Source organism: Oryctolagus cuniculus, chromosome 14 (genome assembly GCF_964237555.1).
Source record: "Oryctolagus cuniculus chromosome 14, mOryCun1.1, whole genome shotgun sequence".
Lineage (NCBI taxonomy): Eukaryota > Metazoa > Chordata > Mammalia > Lagomorpha > Leporidae > Oryctolagus > Oryctolagus cuniculus.
In genome coordinates this window covers 75,565,664-75,587,649 of record NC_091445.1, presented here as the reverse complement: position 1 = coordinate 75,587,649, position 21,986 = coordinate 75,565,664, and the positions used below count along the sequence as shown (strand labels likewise).

At 45.3% G+C, this 21,986-nt stretch overlaps 2 protein-coding genes across 6 annotated transcripts in view; one reads left to right on the top strand and one right to left on the bottom strand.

Moving 5' to 3' along the window:
* LOC100345682 (chondroitin sulfate proteoglycan 4) overlaps positions 1-21,626 on the top strand; it is a 79,542-nt gene extending 57,916 nt beyond the window's left edge. Inside the window, exons 9-10 of the mRNA XM_008262205.4 lie at positions 9,374-9,557; positions 10,479-21,626. Coding sequence (XP_008260427.3) covers positions 9,374-9,557; positions 10,479-12,526 — 2,232 coding nt within the window. The 3' untranslated portion in view covers positions 12,527-21,626. The remainder of the gene's footprint in view (positions 1-9,373; positions 9,558-10,478) is intronic.
* SNX18 (sorting nexin 18) overlaps positions 1-21,986 on the bottom strand; it is a 303,319-nt gene that overhangs the window by 17,367 nt on the left and 263,966 nt on the right. For 2 of the 5 annotated variants that reach the window (XR_011382044.1, XR_011382047.1), the window contains exon 5: positions 10,703-11,455. The gene's annotated coding sequence lies outside the window, so the exon portion shown is untranslated. Of the gene's footprint in view, positions 1-1,097; positions 11,456-21,986 lie in introns of those variants that run through there. The other 3 variants (XR_011382045.1, XR_011382043.1, XR_011382046.1) reach the window with 3 other exon arrangements.

The following is a 21,986-nucleotide window of genomic DNA, read 5'->3' as shown; positions in this document are numbered from 1 at the left end:
TGATAAGTAATGACTTGGCCCTGCCATTTTTCCATAAATATTTCTGTTGTTTACTTTGGATTTCCTTTGTACTTTTACTGGGAGATTTTCTACCTTCACCTTCTTTTGTAGTGATGACCCTGTTTCTGTGTTTCTGTGTGTAGCATATCCTTAAGCGTTCTTTATAAGGCTGGACAAGTGATAAATTCTTTCAATTTTCATTTGTTATGAAAGGTTTTTATTTTACCTTAATTCATAATGAGAGCTTTGCAGGGTACAGTATTCTGGGTTGATAGTTTTTTTCTTCTTCTTAAGACTTGGAATATATGTCACCATTCTCTTCTAGCCTGTGGGATTTATGATGAGAAGTCAGCTGTTAGTCTAATAGGATACCCCCTGAAAGTAATCTGGCATTACTCTTGTGCATATTTTAGAATATTTTCTTTATATTTTACTGTGGAGAGTTTGACTACAATGTATCATGGTGAAGATCTTTTCTGGTCATGTCTATTAGGAGTTCTATGTGCTTCCTGTACTTTCTTTCTCCAAATTAAGGAAGTTTTCTGTAATTATTTCACTAAAAAGGTCTTCTAATCAGTTCTCTCTTTCCACACTTTCAGGAACTCCTAAGACCCATATTTGGGTCATTTGATAGTATCCCATAAATCTCTGACACTGATTTTTTAGTTTTCTTATATCTTTTTTTTTTTTTTTTTTTTTGGTCTGACTGTAAAATTTCCAGAGATTTATCTTTTAACTGGGATATTCTTTAGTCTGCCTCACTGATTCTTTTTTTAGGGCTCTCCACCGTATTTTTTTTATTTGTTCTATAGAATTCTTCTTTTCTAAGATTTCATTTTGATTTCTCTTTAAAATCTCAATTTCACAAGAAAAAAATTCATGTCATGGATGGATTTCTTTAGTTCATGAATTTGCTTCTGATTACATCTATGTAATCCTACGGTCAATTTTTTGAATTCTGTTTCTGGCATTTCTTCAATCTCATCATCTTCACAATCTAGTACTGAAGTGTTGTGTTCTTTTGGGGCTATCATATTATCTTCCTTATTACTGTTTCTTGAATTGGTGCGTTTGTTATTTGACATTTGTTGTGGCACTTGTTTTTTGTTTTTGTTTTTTTTTTTTTTTCCCTGAGATGGCTTTTATCTTTGAACTATGCCTCTGTGGCTTAGTGGAATGTCCATTCTTTCACTGAATACCCAGAGGTTTGTGCTGGGTGTGGTCAGGGAACTTTGTTTAGTCCTCCAGAGTAAGGGGAGTGTTGAAGTTGGGTGTGGTAAATTTCCTCTTTTTTTTTTTTTTTTTTTTTTTTTTAATCAGAGGGGAGATTTGCCCAGCTCTGTTGGTGTATTCTCACACTCACCTCCTCTCCTCAAAGGAGACCAATGCCTGGGTGCTATCCCCAGTGGGTACAGTTTTCATCCATGCTGCCCCAAGAACCACACAAAGGATCAAAGGATCTGTGAACATGGATCCTGCAGCAATGACCCTCACCAGGAATCAGGGTGCCCTGAGCATGTGGAGCTGCCCACAGTGACTGGCCAAAGTCCCAGCCACACCCTGCACCCTCCCACGCAGCCACAGTGTTTTCATAGTCCCAGCACACAAGGCTCCCACAATCATGAGCTCCCAGCCTCCTGTCAGTTTTCCCAGCCAGACTCAGGTGTCTCCTCTCAGCTGGTTGCTGGATGCGCAGAGATGAACTGGAGCAGCTGTTGTGTATATCCAAAATGGCACCCACCCTCTCTGAGCTACTTACAGGATACTGGTACAGGGTGGTCAGGGAAAGAAAAACCTGCTCCCAGCCGGTGCCGCGGCTCAATAGGCTAATCCTCCACCTAGCGGCGCCGGCACACCAGGTTCTAGTCCCGGTCAGGGCGCCGGATTCTGTCCCAGTTGCCCCTCTTCCAGGCCAGCTCTCTGCTGTGGCCCGGGAGTGCAGTGGAGGATGGCCCAAGTGCTTGGGCCCTGCACTCCATGGGAGACCAGGAGAAGCACCTGGCTCCTGCCTTCGGATCAGCGTGGTGCGTTGGCTGCAGCGCGCCAGCCGCGGCGGCCATTGGAGGGTGAACCAACGGCAAAGGAAGACCTTTCTCTCTCTCTCTCTCATTATCCACTCTGCCTGTCAAAAAAACAAAAACAAAAACAAAAACAAAAAAAAACCTGCTCCCTTTTTTTCTCCTCTAGGTTGGCAGGTACACTGTCCCCCGCAGGGCTCCAAAGTGGACTCCTGCCAGGCTCTTCCTGCAGCTTTTCGGCCAGTGGCTTGGGCTTCTGCAGTCTGGTCTCACTTCACTCCAAACCTGGTGCTGAGGCTCTCAGCTGCTGGGGTCCTGAGTTTTGTGCTTCCACACCCTCCACATAGGTCCACAGTGTCCCTCTAATTTGTGTGCAGTTCCCTCTGCCATTTTCTCCCTTTCCTGAGACTCTCTCCACTTTTTTTTTTTTTTTTTTTTTTTTTTTTTTTTTTTTTTAGCTATCTTCCCCTAGACTAGGGCAGTAAGCTCCCTCCAGTTTTTTCTTTAAGCAAATATTTATGGACATGCCTAGTATAAAATGATGAAGAAATATTTATTTACCAAGGAAATAGAAATAAGCTTCTGTAATATGTGCCAAAATTCCAGCCTACAAATTGCTTCATTTTTATGGGAAAATATTTATTTTATTAGACATGTTTTAGAACTTTCTGATTACTTAATATTCTCATGCTATTATTCACTAAAAAAAAGAACTTAACTAGAATCCCCGTATATCCCAGCAAGGAATTGGTTACTGTGGATTTTGATGCTTTGTTGAGCGAGATACGTGCAGAGCCTACATTTTTAAACACTGTTATGGCAGTAGACTGTTTGGGTCAAATGCATGTTACAAGTGAGATATTATTCTACATTTTCATGTGTAAATGGCATTCAGAGAGATTAAATCACTTGTACAGACAGAAAATGGTAGCATTTATATTTAAATTTTGACTGATCAATCTAAGGTCCTTCTCTTTTAATTTTTATATTAGAAAGGGAAGAGCAGTAATTGTTAGAACCAAAGAGATCTCAATAAAATGCTATAGAAGAAAGAACTCTTATCTCTAAGCCTGGAGCTCTGGCTTCTGTTACCATCTCTGCTACCAGCTAGCTAGGAGAAAAGGAGAGTTCCCTAACTGCCAATTTCTTTTGTGTGTTGCAACAGCCTCGTCTGTAAACTAGAGCCTCTGAGCTTTCAAAAGCCAAACCTCTCTTTTTAGCCTCTGATAAATGGTTTTCTTTGTGGTTCTATTGTAACCAAGGATATGAGATCCAGAGGTTTTAGAGCTCAGAGATCCAGGGGATGTTATAACATTGTCTTTTCGAATGAAGGCTACTTTGAGACATTCTAGAATTAGGAAGCACATATTGACCCATTTGTAAGTAAGTTAGGATGAGAACTCTAAGTCCTAGACTAATGGAACAAATTTGGGATAGCTGGGGAAAGGGTCAAATATCAGCCTCACCATGGATAGTCTAAGGACGTTCCAGAAGGACTCTATTACTCATAGGAAATAAAAATATCTCCTCTCTCTCTTATGGGAAAATGGCAGCAGAGAACATATTATTACCTCAGTTCTTTGTCTCACATAGAAGAATTTCCAAGTGGACAAGCAGAGATTTCAAAAGCAAGATTTATTAGAATCAAAGACCTCCAGGCAGAGTGGCATGGAGGGAGGCTTCCGAGAGAGGACAAAACGTAAAGGGGCTGACAGTAGTGGGGTTTTTAAGTACAATTTTGGGGAAGAAACTGTCAATCAATAAGGTGGTGACAAACACAACAAAAGATGTGATTTACAATCCTTTATCCTGTCTGGCTTGCTCCTGATTAAAAAAAAAAAAAAATCCAGAAGGGTGGGATAGGTAGCTGGTTTTCACAGTAAACTGTGAGCTCAGGAGGCTGGAATCACTGCTCCCTTGCTATTCTTATGGTAAATTTGGAGATTCCTAAGGAAGGAAGAGGGACACTTTTGATCTTGCGAAAGATAACTTTTTTGGGGGAACATTTTCCACTCTCAATTTCCAGATTGCCTATAAACCTGTTTGACTCCTCACATCGGTCCTTAATCCCAGAGTCCAGGTGTTCAGCTCGGTGGCTTTTCTCTCCAGACTGAATACAGTGGAAACATGTAGAGGTGATGGAAGCTGTTCCCAAGGCCACGTTCTACTTTAGTGATAAAATCCCTAACCACCTCTGAGAGCCTCCTCGTCTCAGGTTTACCCCGCATTTTCCCTCATGAAGTCTTGGTCTCAGTCAGTCTTCCTTTCCTATGTCCCCTCCTTCCCCCAACAAATACCACCTTCCTCCTACAACACACACACCCTAGAAGTTGGGTGTTCGCTGGAGGGGTCAGTGCTATCTTCTACAGGACGGACTTCACTTACCTGCCCCTGTTGGCAGGGCATAGCTGGCAATGCTACACAGGCACCTTTGCCCCCCTTCACTTTTTTTTTTTTTTTTTAAAGATTTAATTTGTTTACTTGAAAATCGGAGTTATAGAGAGAGAGAGGTCTTCCATCCACTGGTTCACTCCCCAGATGGCTGCCATGGCCGGAGCTGCACCAATCCAAAGCCAAGCCAGGAGAGAGGAGCTTCTTTGAGGTCCCCCAAGTGGGACCATTTTCTGCTTTCCTGGGCCATAGCAGAGAGCTGGATCAGAAGCAGAGCAGCCAGGACTCGAACTGGCACCCATATTGGATGCAGGCACTACAGGTAGTAGCTTTATCTGCTATGTCATAGCCTCCCGCCCCTTCACTTTTTTTTTTTTTTTTCCATTTTTTTTTTTTTTTAACAGGCAGAGTGGACAGTGAGAGAGAGAGACAGAGAGAAAGGTCTTCCTTTGCTGTTGGTTCACCCTCCAATGGCTGCTGCAGCTGGTGCGCTGTGGCCGGTGCACCACACTGATCCGAAGGCAGGAGCCAGGTGCTTCTCCTGGTCTCCCATGGGGTGCAGGGCCCAAGCACTTGGGCCATCCTCCACTGCACTCCTGGGCCACAGCAGAGAGCTGGCCTGGAAGAGGGGCAACCGGGACAGAATCCGGTGCCCTGACCGGGACTAGAACCCGGTGTGCCGGCACCGCTAGGCAGAGGATTAGCCTAGTGAGCCGCGGCGCTGGCTGCCCCTTCACTTCTACTGAGCACTTACAGCAATCTGATAGCCGGTCTTAGGATCCAGACACTCAAGATTCATCTAGGGAAATTCTCTCTCTCACACACTCTCTCCAGTGTCAAATTAGTCAATTGTTTATGCACACTTCATTTCTCTCTTGAAATGCCCTTTCAAGAATCCATGCTCCAACAGACCTGTGCTCCTCAGGGCTCCCGAAGTGCAAGGCTCTGTTGATTGCTCTTCTCAGTTCGTTCCCTCTGAAGTTCTCGACCGACCTCATCTCAATGGCCCTCATCTATGAGCCTCATTCCTCCTCTGGGACAATCACTATCCATATTCTATGTTAGTAAAATGGTACCATCTTCCTAAGCTCAGCCTGGCTCACTAGAAGTCAGGTGACCAAATGGCCCAATCACAAGCATCAGCTCCACCCCCACCCTAACAGGATTCGCTGCTTCCAAGTCCTTCCCTCTGCAAAGCTGTAGAAGACCTGTTCTCCCGGCACAGGCTGCTGTTCTCTCTATGCAAGGGGAGGCGGCCTGTTGGGTTCCCACTTGACAATAACCCTTCTCCCTAACTCCGGTGTTTGGTGTGTTCTGTGGTGACATTTCATTCTAGACATTGGAAAATCCTTAGATTATTCCAAGTAATACTTACATATTTACATACATACAGGGAAATACATACATACATACAGGGAAACTGATTTTCATTTATGCCAAAAGACTAATGGACAAGCTGGATCAGCTTCCAAGAAAACCTTTCTTCTTGGTTAATAGATTGTGTTTCTTTCAATATTAGGAAATTAGTTTTCTTTGCTTTATGATATTAGTCCTGTCTCAAGCAAAACAGAAACCTGTTAGGAACCATTCTCTTGCCCAAAACCCATGGCACAGTTACTGGTTTCTGGAAGGGGAAATACATTCATGACTAATCTTCATAAATCTTACACTGGCAATAGAAATGGCTATGACTACTAAATGCAACAGACTTACTCCTCAGGAACTGAAGAATTGACATGCTAGCTAGTACCAGAAATTCCTATTTTTGGAAAAACTCCAATTTCAAATGAGTAATCTTTACAGGGAAGTGTTGAGCAGTGAAATTTTTTCTTCCTCATTTAAAATCCCCAAATGACAGCATTTCCTTGCCTTGTCCAGGCAGGGGAGAAGGTGTGAGGAATCCGGCAGTCAGTGTGGTCCCCATGGTCCCCGTGGTAACTGAAGGTACAAAATGCTTGCTTTCCCCAAAAGTTATCTTTAACAAGATCAAAAGTGCCTGCCCTACCTCCTTAGGAGTCTCCAATCTTATGAGAATAGCAAGGGAGTGATGAATCCACCTGTCTCAGTTCCCTGGTCACTGTAAAACAAATTAGGTATCTCACCCTTCTGATGGCTCTTTTGTTTTATCATGAGCAAGCTAGACAGGTAAAATGACTGCAAATCAGGTCTTTTGATAGGTGTCCTGTCCCCCCCCCCCCAACTGAATGTCAAGCTGAAAAGTTTTTTCTTCCCCAAAATTGTGCTTAAAAACCCCAGTACCACTGGCCCCTTCTGGTTCTGCCTCTCTTGAAACCCACCCTCCATGCCACTGTGGGTGGAGGTCTTTGATTCTAATAAATCATGCTTTTAAATCTCTCTGCTTGTCTTCTTGGAAATTCTTCTTCCATGTGGGACAAAGAAGGGGGTAATATTTTCTCCACCACCCTTTCACCCGTAACAAAGAAACAAAAAACTTCTCACTAATAGTTTTGGACCACTCTGGGACAGGTGCTTGCATTCCATAGAAACTCACTGTACCTTTCTGGAACTCTGGTTCCAGATGGATCTCCTGTGCAAGCACTGAGCCTGAGCAATACAGATTCAAGGACTCAAAGTCCTATCAATTAAAATAGTGTTCCTAAATAATGATGGATGACTTACCAACTTTATTTTTTTAAAGATTTTATTTATTTATTTGACAGGTAGAATTACAGACAGTGAGAGGGAGAGACAGAGAGAAAGGTCTTCCTTCCACTGGTTCACTCTCCAAATGGCCACATGGCCAGAGCTATGCCAATCCAAAGCCAGGAGCCAGGTGCTTCTTCCTGGTCTCCCATAGGGGTGCAGGGCCCAAGGACTTGGGCCATCCTCCACTGCTTTCCCAGGCCATAGCAGAGAGCTGGACTGGAAGAAGAGCAACCGGGACTAGAACCCTGTGCCCATATGGGATGTCGGCACTGCAGGCAGAGGATTAACCTAGAGTGCCACGGTGCTGGTCCCTCACCAGCTTTATAAATGACAGGTTATCCTAGGTACTTTTGAGCTGAATGCTAGAATACTTTAGTATTCTAGAGAACTAGCTGTAAATTCAGATGATTATAGTAACTAACAGGCCAGAAGAAGACATAACCCACAGTAACTGAGGGTTAACTGTTTTGTCTGCAGCTTGCCCTTCTGAGATGGCAGTTTTAGAACTCTGAATCACTGCTGGTAGAGGGAGGACTGCCACATGCTCCATTAGTTGAGTTACAAAGGACATTGACAGCAATGGGCATTAGGGACTTAACAATAAACTTCTGAAAAATACCTCAGGCAGGGTGGAACAATTTGAATATCAAATTGAGGATAATAATCACAATGGAATGCAATACATCAGATATTAAAATTCATGAATATAGAATGACTCAACAACAAAAACCAAAAAGCTCAAACAAACAAAACAATCCAGTGGTAATATCTGGAGGTTAGAACCAAGGGATCAACTCACTATTCTAAAAATTAGTACGTGAGAGAAAAGAAGCAAGCACGTCTCCTGTCTCTGTTCTACCTGCTTATTCTCAAAGAGCTGGTGAGGAAGGTTCTCTTCATAGACAACTGCCAGATAAGAAGTGAAGAAGGAATGCTACAAGAAAGACTATCAATGTTTTGTCACTGCGACCATAATGAATTTAGGTAATGACTCTGTAAAACTGCTGGGTGACAGGCTGGGCGCCTTGAAGAGATGGGTCAACCTGCCAACTTGTCAATCCACCTATTTTTTTTTTTTTTTTCTGACAGGCAGAGTAGACAGGGAGAAAGGTCTTCCTTTTTCCGCTGGTTCACCCCTCAATGGCCGCTGTGGCTGGCACACCGCGCCGATCTGAAGCCAGGAGCTTCCTCCTGGTCTCCCATGGGGGTGCAGGGCCCCAGGACTTGGGCCATCCTCCACTGCACTTCCAGGCCACAGCAGAGAGTTGGACTGGAAGAGGAGCAACCGGGACAGAATCCGGCACCCCGACCGGGACTAGAACCCAGTGTGCTGGCACCGCAGGGGGAGGATTAGCCAATTGAGCCACAGCGCTGGCCACACCTATCAATCTTAAAAAGACTGAGAAGAGAAGCAACCTAATGTTATTTGTGCTTTGCAGTCAAATACAAGAGGACATATATAATACAGCCTGTAAAATATTCTTATCCAAAAATTAAACCTTATTCTTATTAAGACCCAATAGATTTAGCTTCCAGTATCTAGGAAATATAGAGGAGAGAGAAATACGTTAAATAACACCATAGAGAAGCAATCAACAAAGTTCAGAAAGCAGGAAAATCTATAAGACAAATAACCCAATTGATTCAGTGAATAAATCACAGGAAAAAAAGAGGGGGATCCTGTAGATAGAGAGAGACCTACAGAAGAACCAAACAAATGGGTTGTGTAGACTTCTCAGGATCTTGACTGAAACAAAGCAACTGTTTTAAAAATTTAAAAAGGACATGTACTAACATGTACTGTATCATCAGAAATTTGAACCCTGATTGAATATTTGATAATACTAAGTAATCATAATATTTAGGAGTGATAACAGAATTGTGGTTATATTTTTAAAAGTCATCTTTAGTTAGTGCTGAATCATTTTTAGGTGAAATAATCTAAAAAGTGAGTAGGAGTGTATCTGAGATAAGGCTGGTTATGAGTTGGTAATAACTGAAACTGACTGGTAGGTAAAGGTTTATCATAAGCTTTCTGTAATACAAATACCTTAGGACATCAGTCATCTCAAAACCAATGTGCTTTTCTGTTCTTCATGAATAGATCATGTCTGTGATAGGCTCTCCTAGGTTGAGAAAGAAGTTCTCATGTGTTAAATGTTCCTGCATGTACGTGGGTATGTGAAGCAATTTGAACTTGAGAGAGTGAGCCCTGTGAAGACATGCACACTCTCCGGGTGGGGAATATGTCTCTCCTCGTATCATCCCAGAGGCTAATTTTTCTTACTGTCTGGCAGGTCAATGAGGGGCAGATATTCTATCAGCATGTGGACCGTGAGAATGCAGCCTGGACTGTACAAGACTCTTTCACGTTCACGGTGTCCTCCCCACCGGCAGCTCTAGGCCCAGAGGAGTTTCGTGTTACTATTTCATACGAGATTAATGAGCCTGGTCGGCAGAGCCAACTGCTTGCAAATACAGGTAATGCCACCAAGACACTGCCAGTGCCTTCTCTATAAGTATGAAAGTAGGGACACTTTGGGATTAATTAATTGCCAATTCCTTGAAATCAACTTTTGGAATGAAACTTAATAATTATAACAAAGTGATCTCTTTCCATATCTTTTTTCCTGGGCTCTGTTTCCTGGCATGAGCTTAATAGCTGTGTTGGGGTAAGGATGGCAACTTTGCTTTGAAGAATTTTATTTGTGTCTTCAGGGAGGGACTTCACCAGAAAATGAAAATGGCAAATAGGGCAAGTTCTTGAAAGGAAAAGAGTATTGACAAACCATACCTGTTTCCATGGCAAGAGAAAAGCCCAATGGCAGATGAGTTAGGAAATTAACATTTAATTTTTTTTTATTTAATATTTATTTGAGAGGGAGGGAGAGACAGGGAAAGAGGGAGAGAAAGTGAGTGTGCTCCCATTTGTGGGTTCACTCCTCAAATGTATGCAAAAGCTAGGGCTGGGTCAAGTGAAACTGGGAGCTGGAAACTCAGTCCAGGCCCCCAACATGGGTGGCAGGAACTCCATCACTTAGGTCATCGCCCACGGCCTCCCAGAGTTCACATTAGCAGGAAGCTGGAATCATGAGCAGAGCTTCATGTGCCTATCTAGGCACTCTGAAGTGGGATGCAAGTATCCAGACTGGTATCTTAACTACTAGGCCAGATGCCTGTCCCAGAAACCGTTTATATCTAAAGACTTTAATGTTTACTTGTCTGAAATGGTGATTTAACTGTGTGTGTTTGTATTTAAATTTTATTTTATTTTTTCATATGCCTTGGGTAGCAGAGCTAATTCAAGTACTGGAGCAACCGAAGTGTTTAGAACAACCTATTGGGACTTTGGCAAAGAGAACGTCCTAAGGAAATGCCACTTTGTTCTTTGTGTTTTAACAGGAGCTGCCGTGAAGGAGGGAGGCAGAGTCCTCATTGATCAATCCAAATTAGATGCTTCCAACCTCTTGTTTAAATTGTCCAAATCTCAGCGCTCTTCCTATGAAATCTGGTTCCAGGTTACATCACTTCCTCACCATGGAACCATCGCAGTTGGAGAAAGAAACATTACCAAAGAAAAACCCAATTTCTCCCAGTATATAGTTAATAAATTTGGAATCACATACCTTCATGATGACTCTGAATCCCTGGCTGATAATTTTACCTTTGCTGCTTGGCCAAATCGAAAGAACGAGTCCCCCATCAAGCCGGAGGCTGACTTCCTGGAAGAGCTGTTTACCATCACCATCTCCCCTGTTAATGACCAGGCACCAGCATTAAAGACAAAAGGGCTTCAGCTGAGAGTTCTGCAGGGCAGTACGCTGGTTGTGGGACCTGAAAACTTGAAAGTGGAAGATCTTGACAATTCTCCCGATGAGATTAGATACACGCTCATCCGTCACCCTTCTAATGGCTTTTTGGCCATGGCTAACCATCTAGACTCACCTATTCACCACTTTACCCAGGCTGACATCGATCACTCTCAGGTGTGGTTCATCCACGATGGGAGCCCATCCTCTGGAGTGTTCTACTTCAGCGTGACGGACGGGGAACACCGCCCTCTCTACAAGCTCTTCCACTTGGACGTCATCCCCATTTCCATCACCCTCGTGAACCTCACCGACCTACTTCTTCCACAAGGTCAGACAAGTGTCCTCCTCACCAGTGCTCACCTGTCAGCAGTGACCAATGGAAGAAGCCCGCAGATCACTTACAGGATAACATGGCCCCTCCAACATGGGCACCTGCTGATCGGAGACCAGGTGGTCACTAGCTTTGGACAGGAGGATTTGAATTCAAGAAAACTGTCTTACCGTATGACAAATCTCACAGCCTCGGAGGACCAGCTGCAGTTCTCAGTGTTTACATCAGAAAGCAACCTGACAGGACAAACACTGGGCATCAGAGTGCTGCCTCTACTGCGGGTGACGTCCCACCTAACAGTGGCCAACGGAGTGGCTCATCAGTTGAGAAGAAAGGACCTTGATGCTACAGAGCTCGCTAATATGACAAACAGTGATCCCACGTTTGAAGTGACAGAACCCCCTGTCCATGGAAGACTTGTACGAAGGGTGGTTCGCAGCTCTGTGACGGAAGATGCTACTCTATTCACTCAGAGCGACATTGACCAAGGACTGTTGGTGCTTGACCCACACGCTAATCTAACAGGCGTCCCTGTGCTGAATGACTCCTTCACTTTCTTGCTCAGGGCAGACCATGTGCAGCCAGCAATAGGTTATCTCTCCTTCACCATAGTGCCACCTGACTCCTTAATCTTGCAGACTTTTACACCAAATGCTTCTTTATTAGTCACTGGAGGAAGCCTTGTGACCTCAGTTCTTGCTCAGGAAAACCCCGTGATTTCCTCAGGTCCCACGGCACAGACAGACTCTCTGGAGAAGCCATCCCAGACCAGCTGGCAGAGAACAGAGCCCTGGGGTCAACACAGTGGTGAAGAGCTCCATGTATATGGCAAGGCCTCTCCCACCAGGGTCGTTTGGCCCCCAGCTGCGACCAGAGTCAGCCACAGGGCACCCACTCAGCCCAGAACGAGTAATTACCCTCTGATGGTCATTGTAGCCTTGGCTTTGGTGGTCTTCCTGCTGACAGTGACTGCAGTAGCCTTGTGTGTCTGGCTGCTGGGTCGGAAGACAGAAAAGGCAAAACCCCTCATCAAGCCCCAGACCAACGTGGAGCCCCCAACTCCATGTCACAGGCCAGAAAGGAGTACCACTGTTCCCACTGTCACAGTGACTCCCCTTATCAAAAGCTCCAGCAGCCCCCCAGCCAGTCTTTTTAGGGTCCCGCACTGTGAGAAAATGGTTTCTTCATTGCCTGAGCCAGTGGAAAAATGTGCTCCTTGGGAGACTTGGCTGAACCTGGATCCAGACATGGTCAAGCTCTGTCGACAAACCAACCCAACACTGAAACACAAGCAGTACTGGGTCTAGACGTGGGGCTCTTGTTACTTATTGGCCACCCACTGTTTAGCAGGTACTAATAGAGACACTGACATGTACGACAAAAGAAATGTTAGTTGAATCAACCAAGGAAAGCCTGGCCCTGTTGGTCATGCAGTGCTTAGTCATGGTCCCTTGGTTAGTTGGTGGTTTATTGTAATTTTTGTGCAACACTCATCAATTTCTGTAGGAGGCTCTGTGTGTCCTCTTCTGGACCTGACTTTCTCAGTATACATCAGCTTTTGTCAATATTTAAACCCTTTGCCAAGGTGCTATAGGACATATTGGCCCCACTAAAAATGACAGTATTAACTTGGGACATAAAGTTGAAAGAGGAAGGCTTTGAGTATTTTTCATTGAGGATTCATTCTCTCTCAGTGAGTCAGCAGGAAGTGCCAGAACTATTTTAGCATGTAGGAGAGATACTTCATCAAATTACGAATTTGTTTCTGTCATGTTTTTCTGTACTGTCTTCCTCTTCAGGGCCTCTAAGTTTGATTTCCTAATGCAGGGAATGCCTTGATATTCCTGAGAGTGGGACAGCCTGGTCCCCTTTGAAGGTGTTTATTGACTACATTAGGTTTCCTTTCTTTTTAAAATGATGTATGTATTTATTTGAAAGTCAGGGTTACAGAGGGAGAAGGAGAGACAGAGATCTTTCATCCACACTGATTCACTCCCCAGATAGCTGCAAAGGCCAAGGTTGAGCCAAGCCAAAGCCAGGAGCCCAGAGCTTCATCCCAGTCTTCCACATAGGTAGCAGGGGCCCAAACACTTGGGCCATATTCTGCTTTCCCCAGGTCTGCCCACTGTGTAATTAGAGAAGGAGTGGGAGATAGCAATTAGATAGGCAGTGGATAGTGTCTATTAAAATGCTCTTCAATGATTAAGATACTTGAAAAACAATGATTTTGATTTTTCAAATTGGTGTCTTTATCTCTGTTCATGTTTTAATCGTTTTCTCAAAACTAGAGGTCAGTGTTCTTCAATGGGGTGAGCATGGGTTTGGGGTAGCATGGTCTGTGAAAGCCGTGTGAGGGGAGACATTCCTCCTTCCTTCCCCCTGGCCCGGAGGACATTTGGTGGTTGCTAGGGACAGTTTGTTGTTGTTGTTGTTGTTGTTGTTGTTGTTTTTCCCAAAACTGGTGGAGAGTCCTTGCATCTACTGGGTAGGGGCCAAGGAGGATGCCACTTATCTAACAGTGCACAGGACAGCTCAACACGACAAAGGGTTGTCTGGCTCCAAATGTCAAAGGTGCCGATGGAGAAACCCTGGCTTGAGCCACAATCCCTTGGATACCTGATGAAGGGTTAGTAAACTCATTACCAAGTCTAGGCAAAAACCATCTCTACAAATAGAATGGGGGAGGAGGGATGAAATCCCACTGTGTATTTGAAACTGGCTAATGGTACACATGAAAATCTTTTAAAAGAGAATGGATTAAAAACCAAACAAAATTTGACAGAAGTTTCATTTCTTTATATTCCTTGTCTAAGGGAAAGATTTTGCCTGTGTTAACAGGTGGAATGCATCAGGAGGAAAAAAAACCCCTGAGATAGGATATTTACAAAAGAAAAGCTGAGGTCAAAGTGTCCTCATGGCTCTGATATGTTCCTTACTAAAGAGACTTTTTATTCACTCTCTCTCCTTCCCACTCTTCCCAACTCACTTTTAACTGCTCTTTGTAAAACAGATTTCATGATTTGCAGAATAAATGGGAGCACAACATATTTGGGTCTAGCCCATGTCTTAGGTACTTGGATCTGATACCATGGACAGCTGTTGCCTGCCATCCTTATCTGGGGACAACAGTTGCCAAAGGAAACTTCTCTAGTCTGCTTCCAAAAGTGCTTCTTTCCAGCATTTTTTGTTTTCTGAATTATATGCAGCCCCCTTTCAAGTGTTTTGGTTTGGGGAGGAGAAATGAGAGGCTTAACCCATAGTTGCCTTGATCATTAAGCAACTCAGATTTGTTTTCAGGCCTATTCTAACCTGGAGAACTGGAGTGTGTGCTTCCGCCCAAGAGGGAAAGGCCAAGGAGCATCTTCGCTCCAGTGAGTTCTTCTCTCCCTTCGTGGGCAAGAGATGCCTGCTCTCTGTGGAAGAGCCAGACGTTCTTGGCTCAGGGATCATGTTGGCTTCTGCCTAGAATTACAAGCATGGCCAAATGAAAATCTCTGCTTTCCCTTCCTCATTTTCTTGCTAGTTTTGCAACTCCAAACTAATAAAGTCAGTGTCTGCATTGGAAGGAGACACACCCAGACACTTCACAATAATTCACATTGTTGTTTCTGAATGTGCCTTGTGGAGCAGGAGCATCCATGCGGAATCCAATCCGGATACCCAGCCTCTGTGCTTCAGCAAGGAATTCATATAGAGTTTGGAAAGTTGTCTTCCAGAAACTCTGGGATAGTCTACTGGCTTGCAGATGGATTCAATTAAAAGGAAACAGTGCCTACCATTTGGTGCTGGCTCAAATACAGCATGAAATAAAATATTTGGCAAAGCCTTGGTTAGTATTGAAAATTGAAGTTTTGGAAATTGAAAAATTAGTCTGAAATGGTTTCTCCCCTATGCCATGACTAGGATTGAATAGTTTCAACTCTTTGTCATAATGAATTCACTGCTTCTTAACAGATTACTGGTAAGTTATTAAGTGTATTTCAGAAGTTGGTATAAGTAAGGTAGTGGATTTTTGCTTTAAATAAGGTAGGTTCTTTCTGGAACTGGCTAGGGGTAGAAGGTATGTAATTTTTCTACTTCCCACAAATATTTTTTCTACTAGAAGGGCTTGGTAGATTGGAATCTTTAGTGGTCACTTCTCAAATCTATAAGCATTTTCTTAAAGTCCTAAATTATTTTAGGTGAAATAGGTGGTGATCAGAGCCACGTTCACCCTCTACTTCTTCAGATCGGTGGAGCTGAAGGGGGTACATTGGAGGGTGGGTGGTAGGCAATGGGAGGTGGTGGTACATATCAGATGATGCTTCCCAGATTTGGGATGGATCTGAGCCACTCCTCCCCTGCATCTCTCAGAGGTATTGCAATGAATCATGGGATTCAGCCCTGAGTAGAGGGGGGTGGGGAGTGAGCTTGCCTGGCTGCTAAACGAAGCAGTCTTTGGTTAGAATGCTCAAGCACATTTTTGGCTATTTTATAGACATTGGAAAGAGGCTAGAGATTCACAGACGTTTATTAGGCACCCAGTGTTTGTAAGACACTGGGCAGAAGAGGCAAGACTCTGTTCTGCAATTAGTTTTGGACTGCTTGGTTGTGTTAATTTATTTTTTGATCTGAGAGAGAAAGAGTTCCCATCTGTTAATTAATTCTCCCAAATGCCTATAATGACTAGGTTGAGCCAGGGCCAAAGGCAGGAGCCAGGAACTCAATTTGGGTCTCCCATGTGGGTGGGAGGGACTAAAATGCTTGGCCTATCATTGTTGCCATTAGGATATGTACTAGTTGGAAACCTGAATTGGGAACAAAGCTAAGACTCAGACCGAAGCATTATTTTTTTTTTTTTTTTGGACAGGCAGAGTTAGTGAGAGAGAAAGAGAGAAAGGTCTTCTTTCCATTGGTTCACCCCCCAAATGGCTGCCACGGCTGGCACTGCGCCGATCTGAAGCCAGGAGCCAGGTGCTTCTTCCTGGTCTCCCACGCAGGTGCAAGGCCCAAGCACCTGGGCCACAGCAGAGTGGAAGAGGAGCAACTGGGACTAGAACTGGCACCCACATGGGATGCCGGCGCCGCAGGCGGAAGATTAACCAAGTGAGCCATGGTGCCGGCCTCAGACCCAAGCATTTTGATGTGGGATGCAGGTGTCCCACCCAGCCTCTTAACTGCTAGGCCAAATGCCCTCCCTGATAGTATTCTTCTGGTAGACCCCTACAGAATCTCACGAAGCATGCCCAGACAGAGATGGGGTTTCAGAGGAGAGGACAAAGAGAAGTGGCGCTTATGGACGGGTTTTGTGACGTCACTTGAAGTGCTACAAGTGCACGCTGCCCATCAGGTGGGGGGGATTGGTTCTCAGGGAAGTCTGGCTGCTTCTCAGCCCCCACATTTCTGCACCCAGTGTTGTACTACCTGTCGTGGGGTGCTCATATTCCTGCCAGGCCCAGGGACACGGCAGAGTGGCTAAATAATGGACTATGGACCTGTCTGGGAGTCTGGCTTTCTGCTTCCTTCCTAGCAATGTGGCTCTGAGTGAGGATTTCGTTTCTCTAAACTTCAATTTCCTCAGCCAACAAATGATAACAACACTTGCCTCTTTGGGTTTTGTTAGGATTTCGTGCTGTAATCATGTACTATGAATAGGGTAATAGCAATATTTGTAAGGTATTTTCAATGTATCAGGGCTATACTAGTTGCTACAGAGGAATCTTCTAACCTAGGCTTGCAATATACTTAAAGAACTGGCACAGTAAGTCAAGGGGGCTCATTAAGTCAAGGGGGGCTACACAAAGCAGCATATTATTGATGGTGGAATTTCAGATGGGTGATTCAGGAATAAATGAGGTGTTCTTAAGAAGGGAACGTCCCAAGTGCTCAAACCCTAGCTGGCATCAGGGCCCTTTCTATAGATGGAGATGGAGATGGAGAGAAAATGAAGGAAGGAACAGGCTCTGTAAGGGCAGCCTGAAGGTTGGCAGGGTTACTAGTTCTCTCCCTAGTGGAGGGTGCTGAGCTGTCGGTAAAATACCACGCACCATTCCCTCCTGGGACCCACATAGCAACCAGGCCCCAGGACTGGGAACCTTTTCCCATGCTTCCTTCCTCCCAATCCAGTGGTTGGTCATTTGCGGATTGGCCATTTTCAATTCCAGAAATGACAAAAGCCTGCCTTTTCTTTTCTTAAAATGTAACGCCCTCAGCAGGGCCTAAGCTGCAGTGCTGTGGGTTAAGCATCCACTTGTGATGCTGGCATCCTGTGTTGGAGTAGAGATTAGAGTCCCAGCTACTCTGCTTTTTGCTCCAGCTTCCTGTTAATACACCTGGGAAGGCCGTGGAAAATGACCCAAGTGCTTGGGCCCCTGCCACCTGTGTGGTAGACCAAGTTGGAGTTCCTAGATCCTAGCTTTGGCCTGACCTAGAACTGGCTATTACAGCTGTTTGGGGAGTTAATGGAAGATTGATAAACCCACCTCCCTGCCCTGCTTTGCCTTTCAAATAAATAAGTCTTTGAAAAACAAACCAAAAAAAAAATCCTTAACAAAATGAAAAATTCTACCAACCATCATCATCATTTGACTTGCTATAAGCACAGGATCTTAAAGAACTTCAGGGGGGGAAACCCCAGCCTTTTGTGAAACATTCTCTCCTGAAGAATTCTCTCCTAGATCTGACCTCAGCCAGGACCAGCAGGATCAGGAGGCCGCTGCTGGAGGTCATGCGTGTGGTTCTTTTGGTCAGAGCTGAGGCAGAGACTGGGAGGGAGAGAACTCAGACTCCTCAATGCTGGTGTTCCATGGGGAGGTGTGATTGGGATGCCCTGCCACAGGTGCCTGTGTGTGTGTGTTAGGAAAGAAGCAGGGGTGAGGAGTAATTTATTAAGATTCAGACAAGGGGCTGGCGCTGTGGTACAGCAGGTTAACACCCTGGCCTGAAGCGCCAGCATCCCATATGGGTGCCGGTTTGAGAACTGGCTGCTCCTCTTCTGACCCAGCTCTCTGCTATGGCCTGGGAAAGCAGTAGAAGATGGCCCAAGTTCTTGGACCCCTGCACCAGCGTGGGAGACCCAGAAGAAGCTCCTAGCTCTTGGCTTCGGATCAGCGCAGACCTGGCCGTTGCGGCCATCTGGGGAGTGAACCAGCAGATGGAAGACCTCTCTCTCTCTCTCTCTCTCTGCCTCTCCTCTCTCTGTTTAACTCTGACTTTCAAATAAATAAATAAAATCTTAAAAAAAAAAAAGACAAGGCTCCAGCATTGTGGCGTGGTAGGGAAAGCCACCGCCTCTGATGCAGGCATCCCATATGGGCTCTGATTCAAGTCCCAGCTCTTCTTCCAATCCAGCTCCCTGCTAATGTGCCTGGGAAAGCAGCAGCAGCAGAAGGCTCGTTCCTGCACCCACATGGGAGAACCAGAAGCAGCTCTGGGCTCTTGGCTTCAGCTTGGTCCAGCCCCTGATGTTGTGTTCATTTGGGGAATGAACCAATGGATGGAAGAGCTTCTCTCTCTCTCTCTCTGTCTCTCTCTCTCTCTCTTTCTATAACTCTGCCTTTCAAATAAATAAATACGTCTTTTTTTTTAAAGGAGCCAGTGCCATCTTCATGGGCAGACCTCCTGGAGGTCACACAGGGTCCATGCATAGAAAGACCTTGGGCTTAGTTTAATGTTCTTCTGGCACCATCTTAAAATTCAAATAATTTAAATAAGGGTTCCAGATATTCATTTTTCACTGGGCCTTACAAGCTATAGAGCTGGTTCTGCATCCTCGCAGAACTTGGTTCATAGCTGCCACAGACACCTCTTCAGCACTGTTTCAAATTCTCGCACCTTTGCTGTGGCTGAAAGTCCCCAGCATGTTCACAGCAATAAACCAGGGCTCACTGTGCTGTATGCTTTCTACCCAGGGCTTCTCTGTCTCCAACAGCATTCCTGTGGGGGTTCAGGGTTGCTCAGCACAGAAGTGGGGAGAGCTAACTCCCCACGGAACAGCCCAGGGGAAAGTGGGTGAGCGCTTTCGCCTTGCATCCTTGGTGTGAACGGTTCTAAAATACAGATGTGGGGCATCTCAGAGCATCCTAAAGGTTGAGCTCAGCCCATCGGTGTGTGGACCCCCTTGGCTGTCCGCTATCCCTGTCCCTCCTGCTCCTACTCATGGGTGAGTCTTGGCTTTGGAAGAAACACATGCTAAGACTGAGTTCACAGCCTCCCTGTGTCCTGTTTCCTAACTATGGGTCCCATGGCTAGAGGCCCTCTGCCTCGTGGCCCTTTACAGTGTCTATGGGTCTCTACCCTACAGGACCTTTGACCCACTGCAGCTCAGGTCTGCTGGGTCACTGCCATTGCCTTCAGACGGGAGCAGGAGGGCTTGTGCTCACAGGAGATCCTGGCCCAAGGCTTGTTTTGAAATCCATGAATAGTTTTCTCTTAATATATGGTTTTCATGAACTTTTTTAAAAATTATTTGAAAGCCAGAATTACACAGAGAGAGAAGGAGAGGCAGAGAGAGAGAGAGAAAAATCTTTCATCTGCTGGTTTACTCCCCAAATACGTGGGCCAGGCCAAAGCCAAGATCCCAGAACTCAATCTGTGCCTCGCACATGAGTGGCAGGGGCCCAAGTACTTGAGCCACAATCTGCTCACTCCTAGGGTGTTTCATTAGCAAGGAGCTGTAGTGGAAGTGGAGGCAGGACTTGAACTGAGGCACTCAGATAAGCAATGCAGGTGTCCCAAGCTACAGCCATACCCACTGTGCCACAAGGCCTGCCCCAATCTGTGACAAATTTTACAGCCTGTCCTTGTTTTAAATAGACTGGAATTATGATTTGGGGAATGTATTAGCTTTTGTGTCACTACAACAAAAATATTTGAGGAAACTTTTCATAAAGAGAAAAAGTGTATTTAGCTCAGCTTTGGAGGTTCAAGTGTGAGTGTGTGTGTGGCCACATTGGTTTTGCCTCTTATGACGGAAATAACACAGAGGTGAAGAGGCCTCACCAAGTTACATTGGGGGAAAAGATCTACATGACTTATCAGCGATGGTCCCCTTGATGGGTTGATTAAAGTGCTGTTTGCCAGGCATGTCCACTGTTGAGTCACCATTGTCCCCTCTCTGCACTCTCCTTGTTAGAAGCAAGTCACTAAGGAGGGAGGGGCTCAGGTCTACTTCCTAGAAGGGACACATCTGTATAGAAGGAATTCTTCCAAAAAGATATTTCTTTTCTCACCATTTATGTATTCCGGTCTCAGTTAAGCCCAAGAAAAGCGCATTTGTTGATCAAAACTACAGGGACATCTCTTAGAACCCAGTGGCAGGACATGCACACAGCCAGCGTCACAAGACCTGAAAAGATACTAGGAACTGAGACAACAGACTGTGCGGAGAAAACAAGAAACACATCCTCAGTGGCGGGTTCTACCTGCCATGGACTTGGGCTGGCTCCTGCCGTGAAATGCTTAGTTTTGCTGTCCTCTTCTGTCCAGTGCATCAAAACCCTCTAGATGGCCTGGGCATCTCCTTGGTACCCTGTGACGTGACTGTCCCTCCAGAGCACAACATCTGGCTGCAGCTGAAGATAACCTGCCTCTAGTTCACAAGAGAAAGACTCTCATTTGCTCAGCTGAGACTATAGGGTCCTTTTTCAAGTGGCCCATTGCCCACTCGAGTCCAATTATCTGTGGCCAGTAGTAGCCTGGAGTTACTTGGCCAAGGTCATGTCCTTCCAGGAAGGAGGAAGTATGGTGGGTGTCGCTGTAGCGGGTTCCTAGGGTGCTTTCCTTCAGTTCTTCCTGGAATACAACTTTGTTCCTAAAGAACATCAGAGGTCGCATTCCTTTCAGAATCTACATGTGGGTCTTCTGCCCAACACACAGCCCTTTTCAGCAATCACCTCCACTCTCTCATAATTTTGGAATTTAGACCTAAAATGCAGCTGAAGCACTGCTGGGGGACTTACCAGGTCACTCTTACTGCCTCTCTATCCCCTCCCCAGTGACTGCCAGGATCTCCTTTAGAATGGTTTATGGTTAACTTCTCTGGGCCTCAGTTCCCAAGTTGAAGAATAGAAAGTCTTGGGGCCAGCACTGTGGAGTAGCAGTTAAGCTGCCACCTGCAGTGCTGGCATCCCATATGGGCACCGGTTCGAGTCCCGGCTGCTCTGCTTCCCATCCAACTCTCTGCTGTGGCCTGGGAAAGCAATGGTCGAAGTCCTTGGGCCCCTGAACCCACGTGGGAGACCTGGAAGAAGCTCCAGGCTCCTGGCTTCGGATGGGTGCAGCTCTGGCCATTGCGGCCAATTAGGGAGTGAACTAGCAGATGGAAGACCTCTCTCTCTCTCTCTCTCTCTCTCTCTCCCTCCCTCTCCCTCTCTCTCCTCTCTGTGTAACTCACACTTTCAAATAAATAAAATAAATCTTAAAGAAAAATGCAAAGTCGTTGCTTTCACACATCATTCTCCTCCACAAGATTATACTGGAGGGCTCTGGGAGATCCAGAGTCCCTACCACAAAGCTATCCTGAAGGTGAATATGGCCAAGCATCCTTCAGGTTGCAACAGGAAACTCAAGAAGGCATACCCAAATTGGGACATTGAGAAGCAATTGGTACTAGACTCAACATAGACGTAGACAAGGTTCAGGAAAAACAAGTAGGGCTTATTCCCAGGGCCAGCAACAGCAGGGAGTCATTACTACCCTTCAGTCAGAAAGGACAAAAACAAGGATTGGTTCCTGGAACTGGGAGTGGCCAAGGGGTCCGAGCCGCCTGGTCGGAGCTGTGGCCTTCGG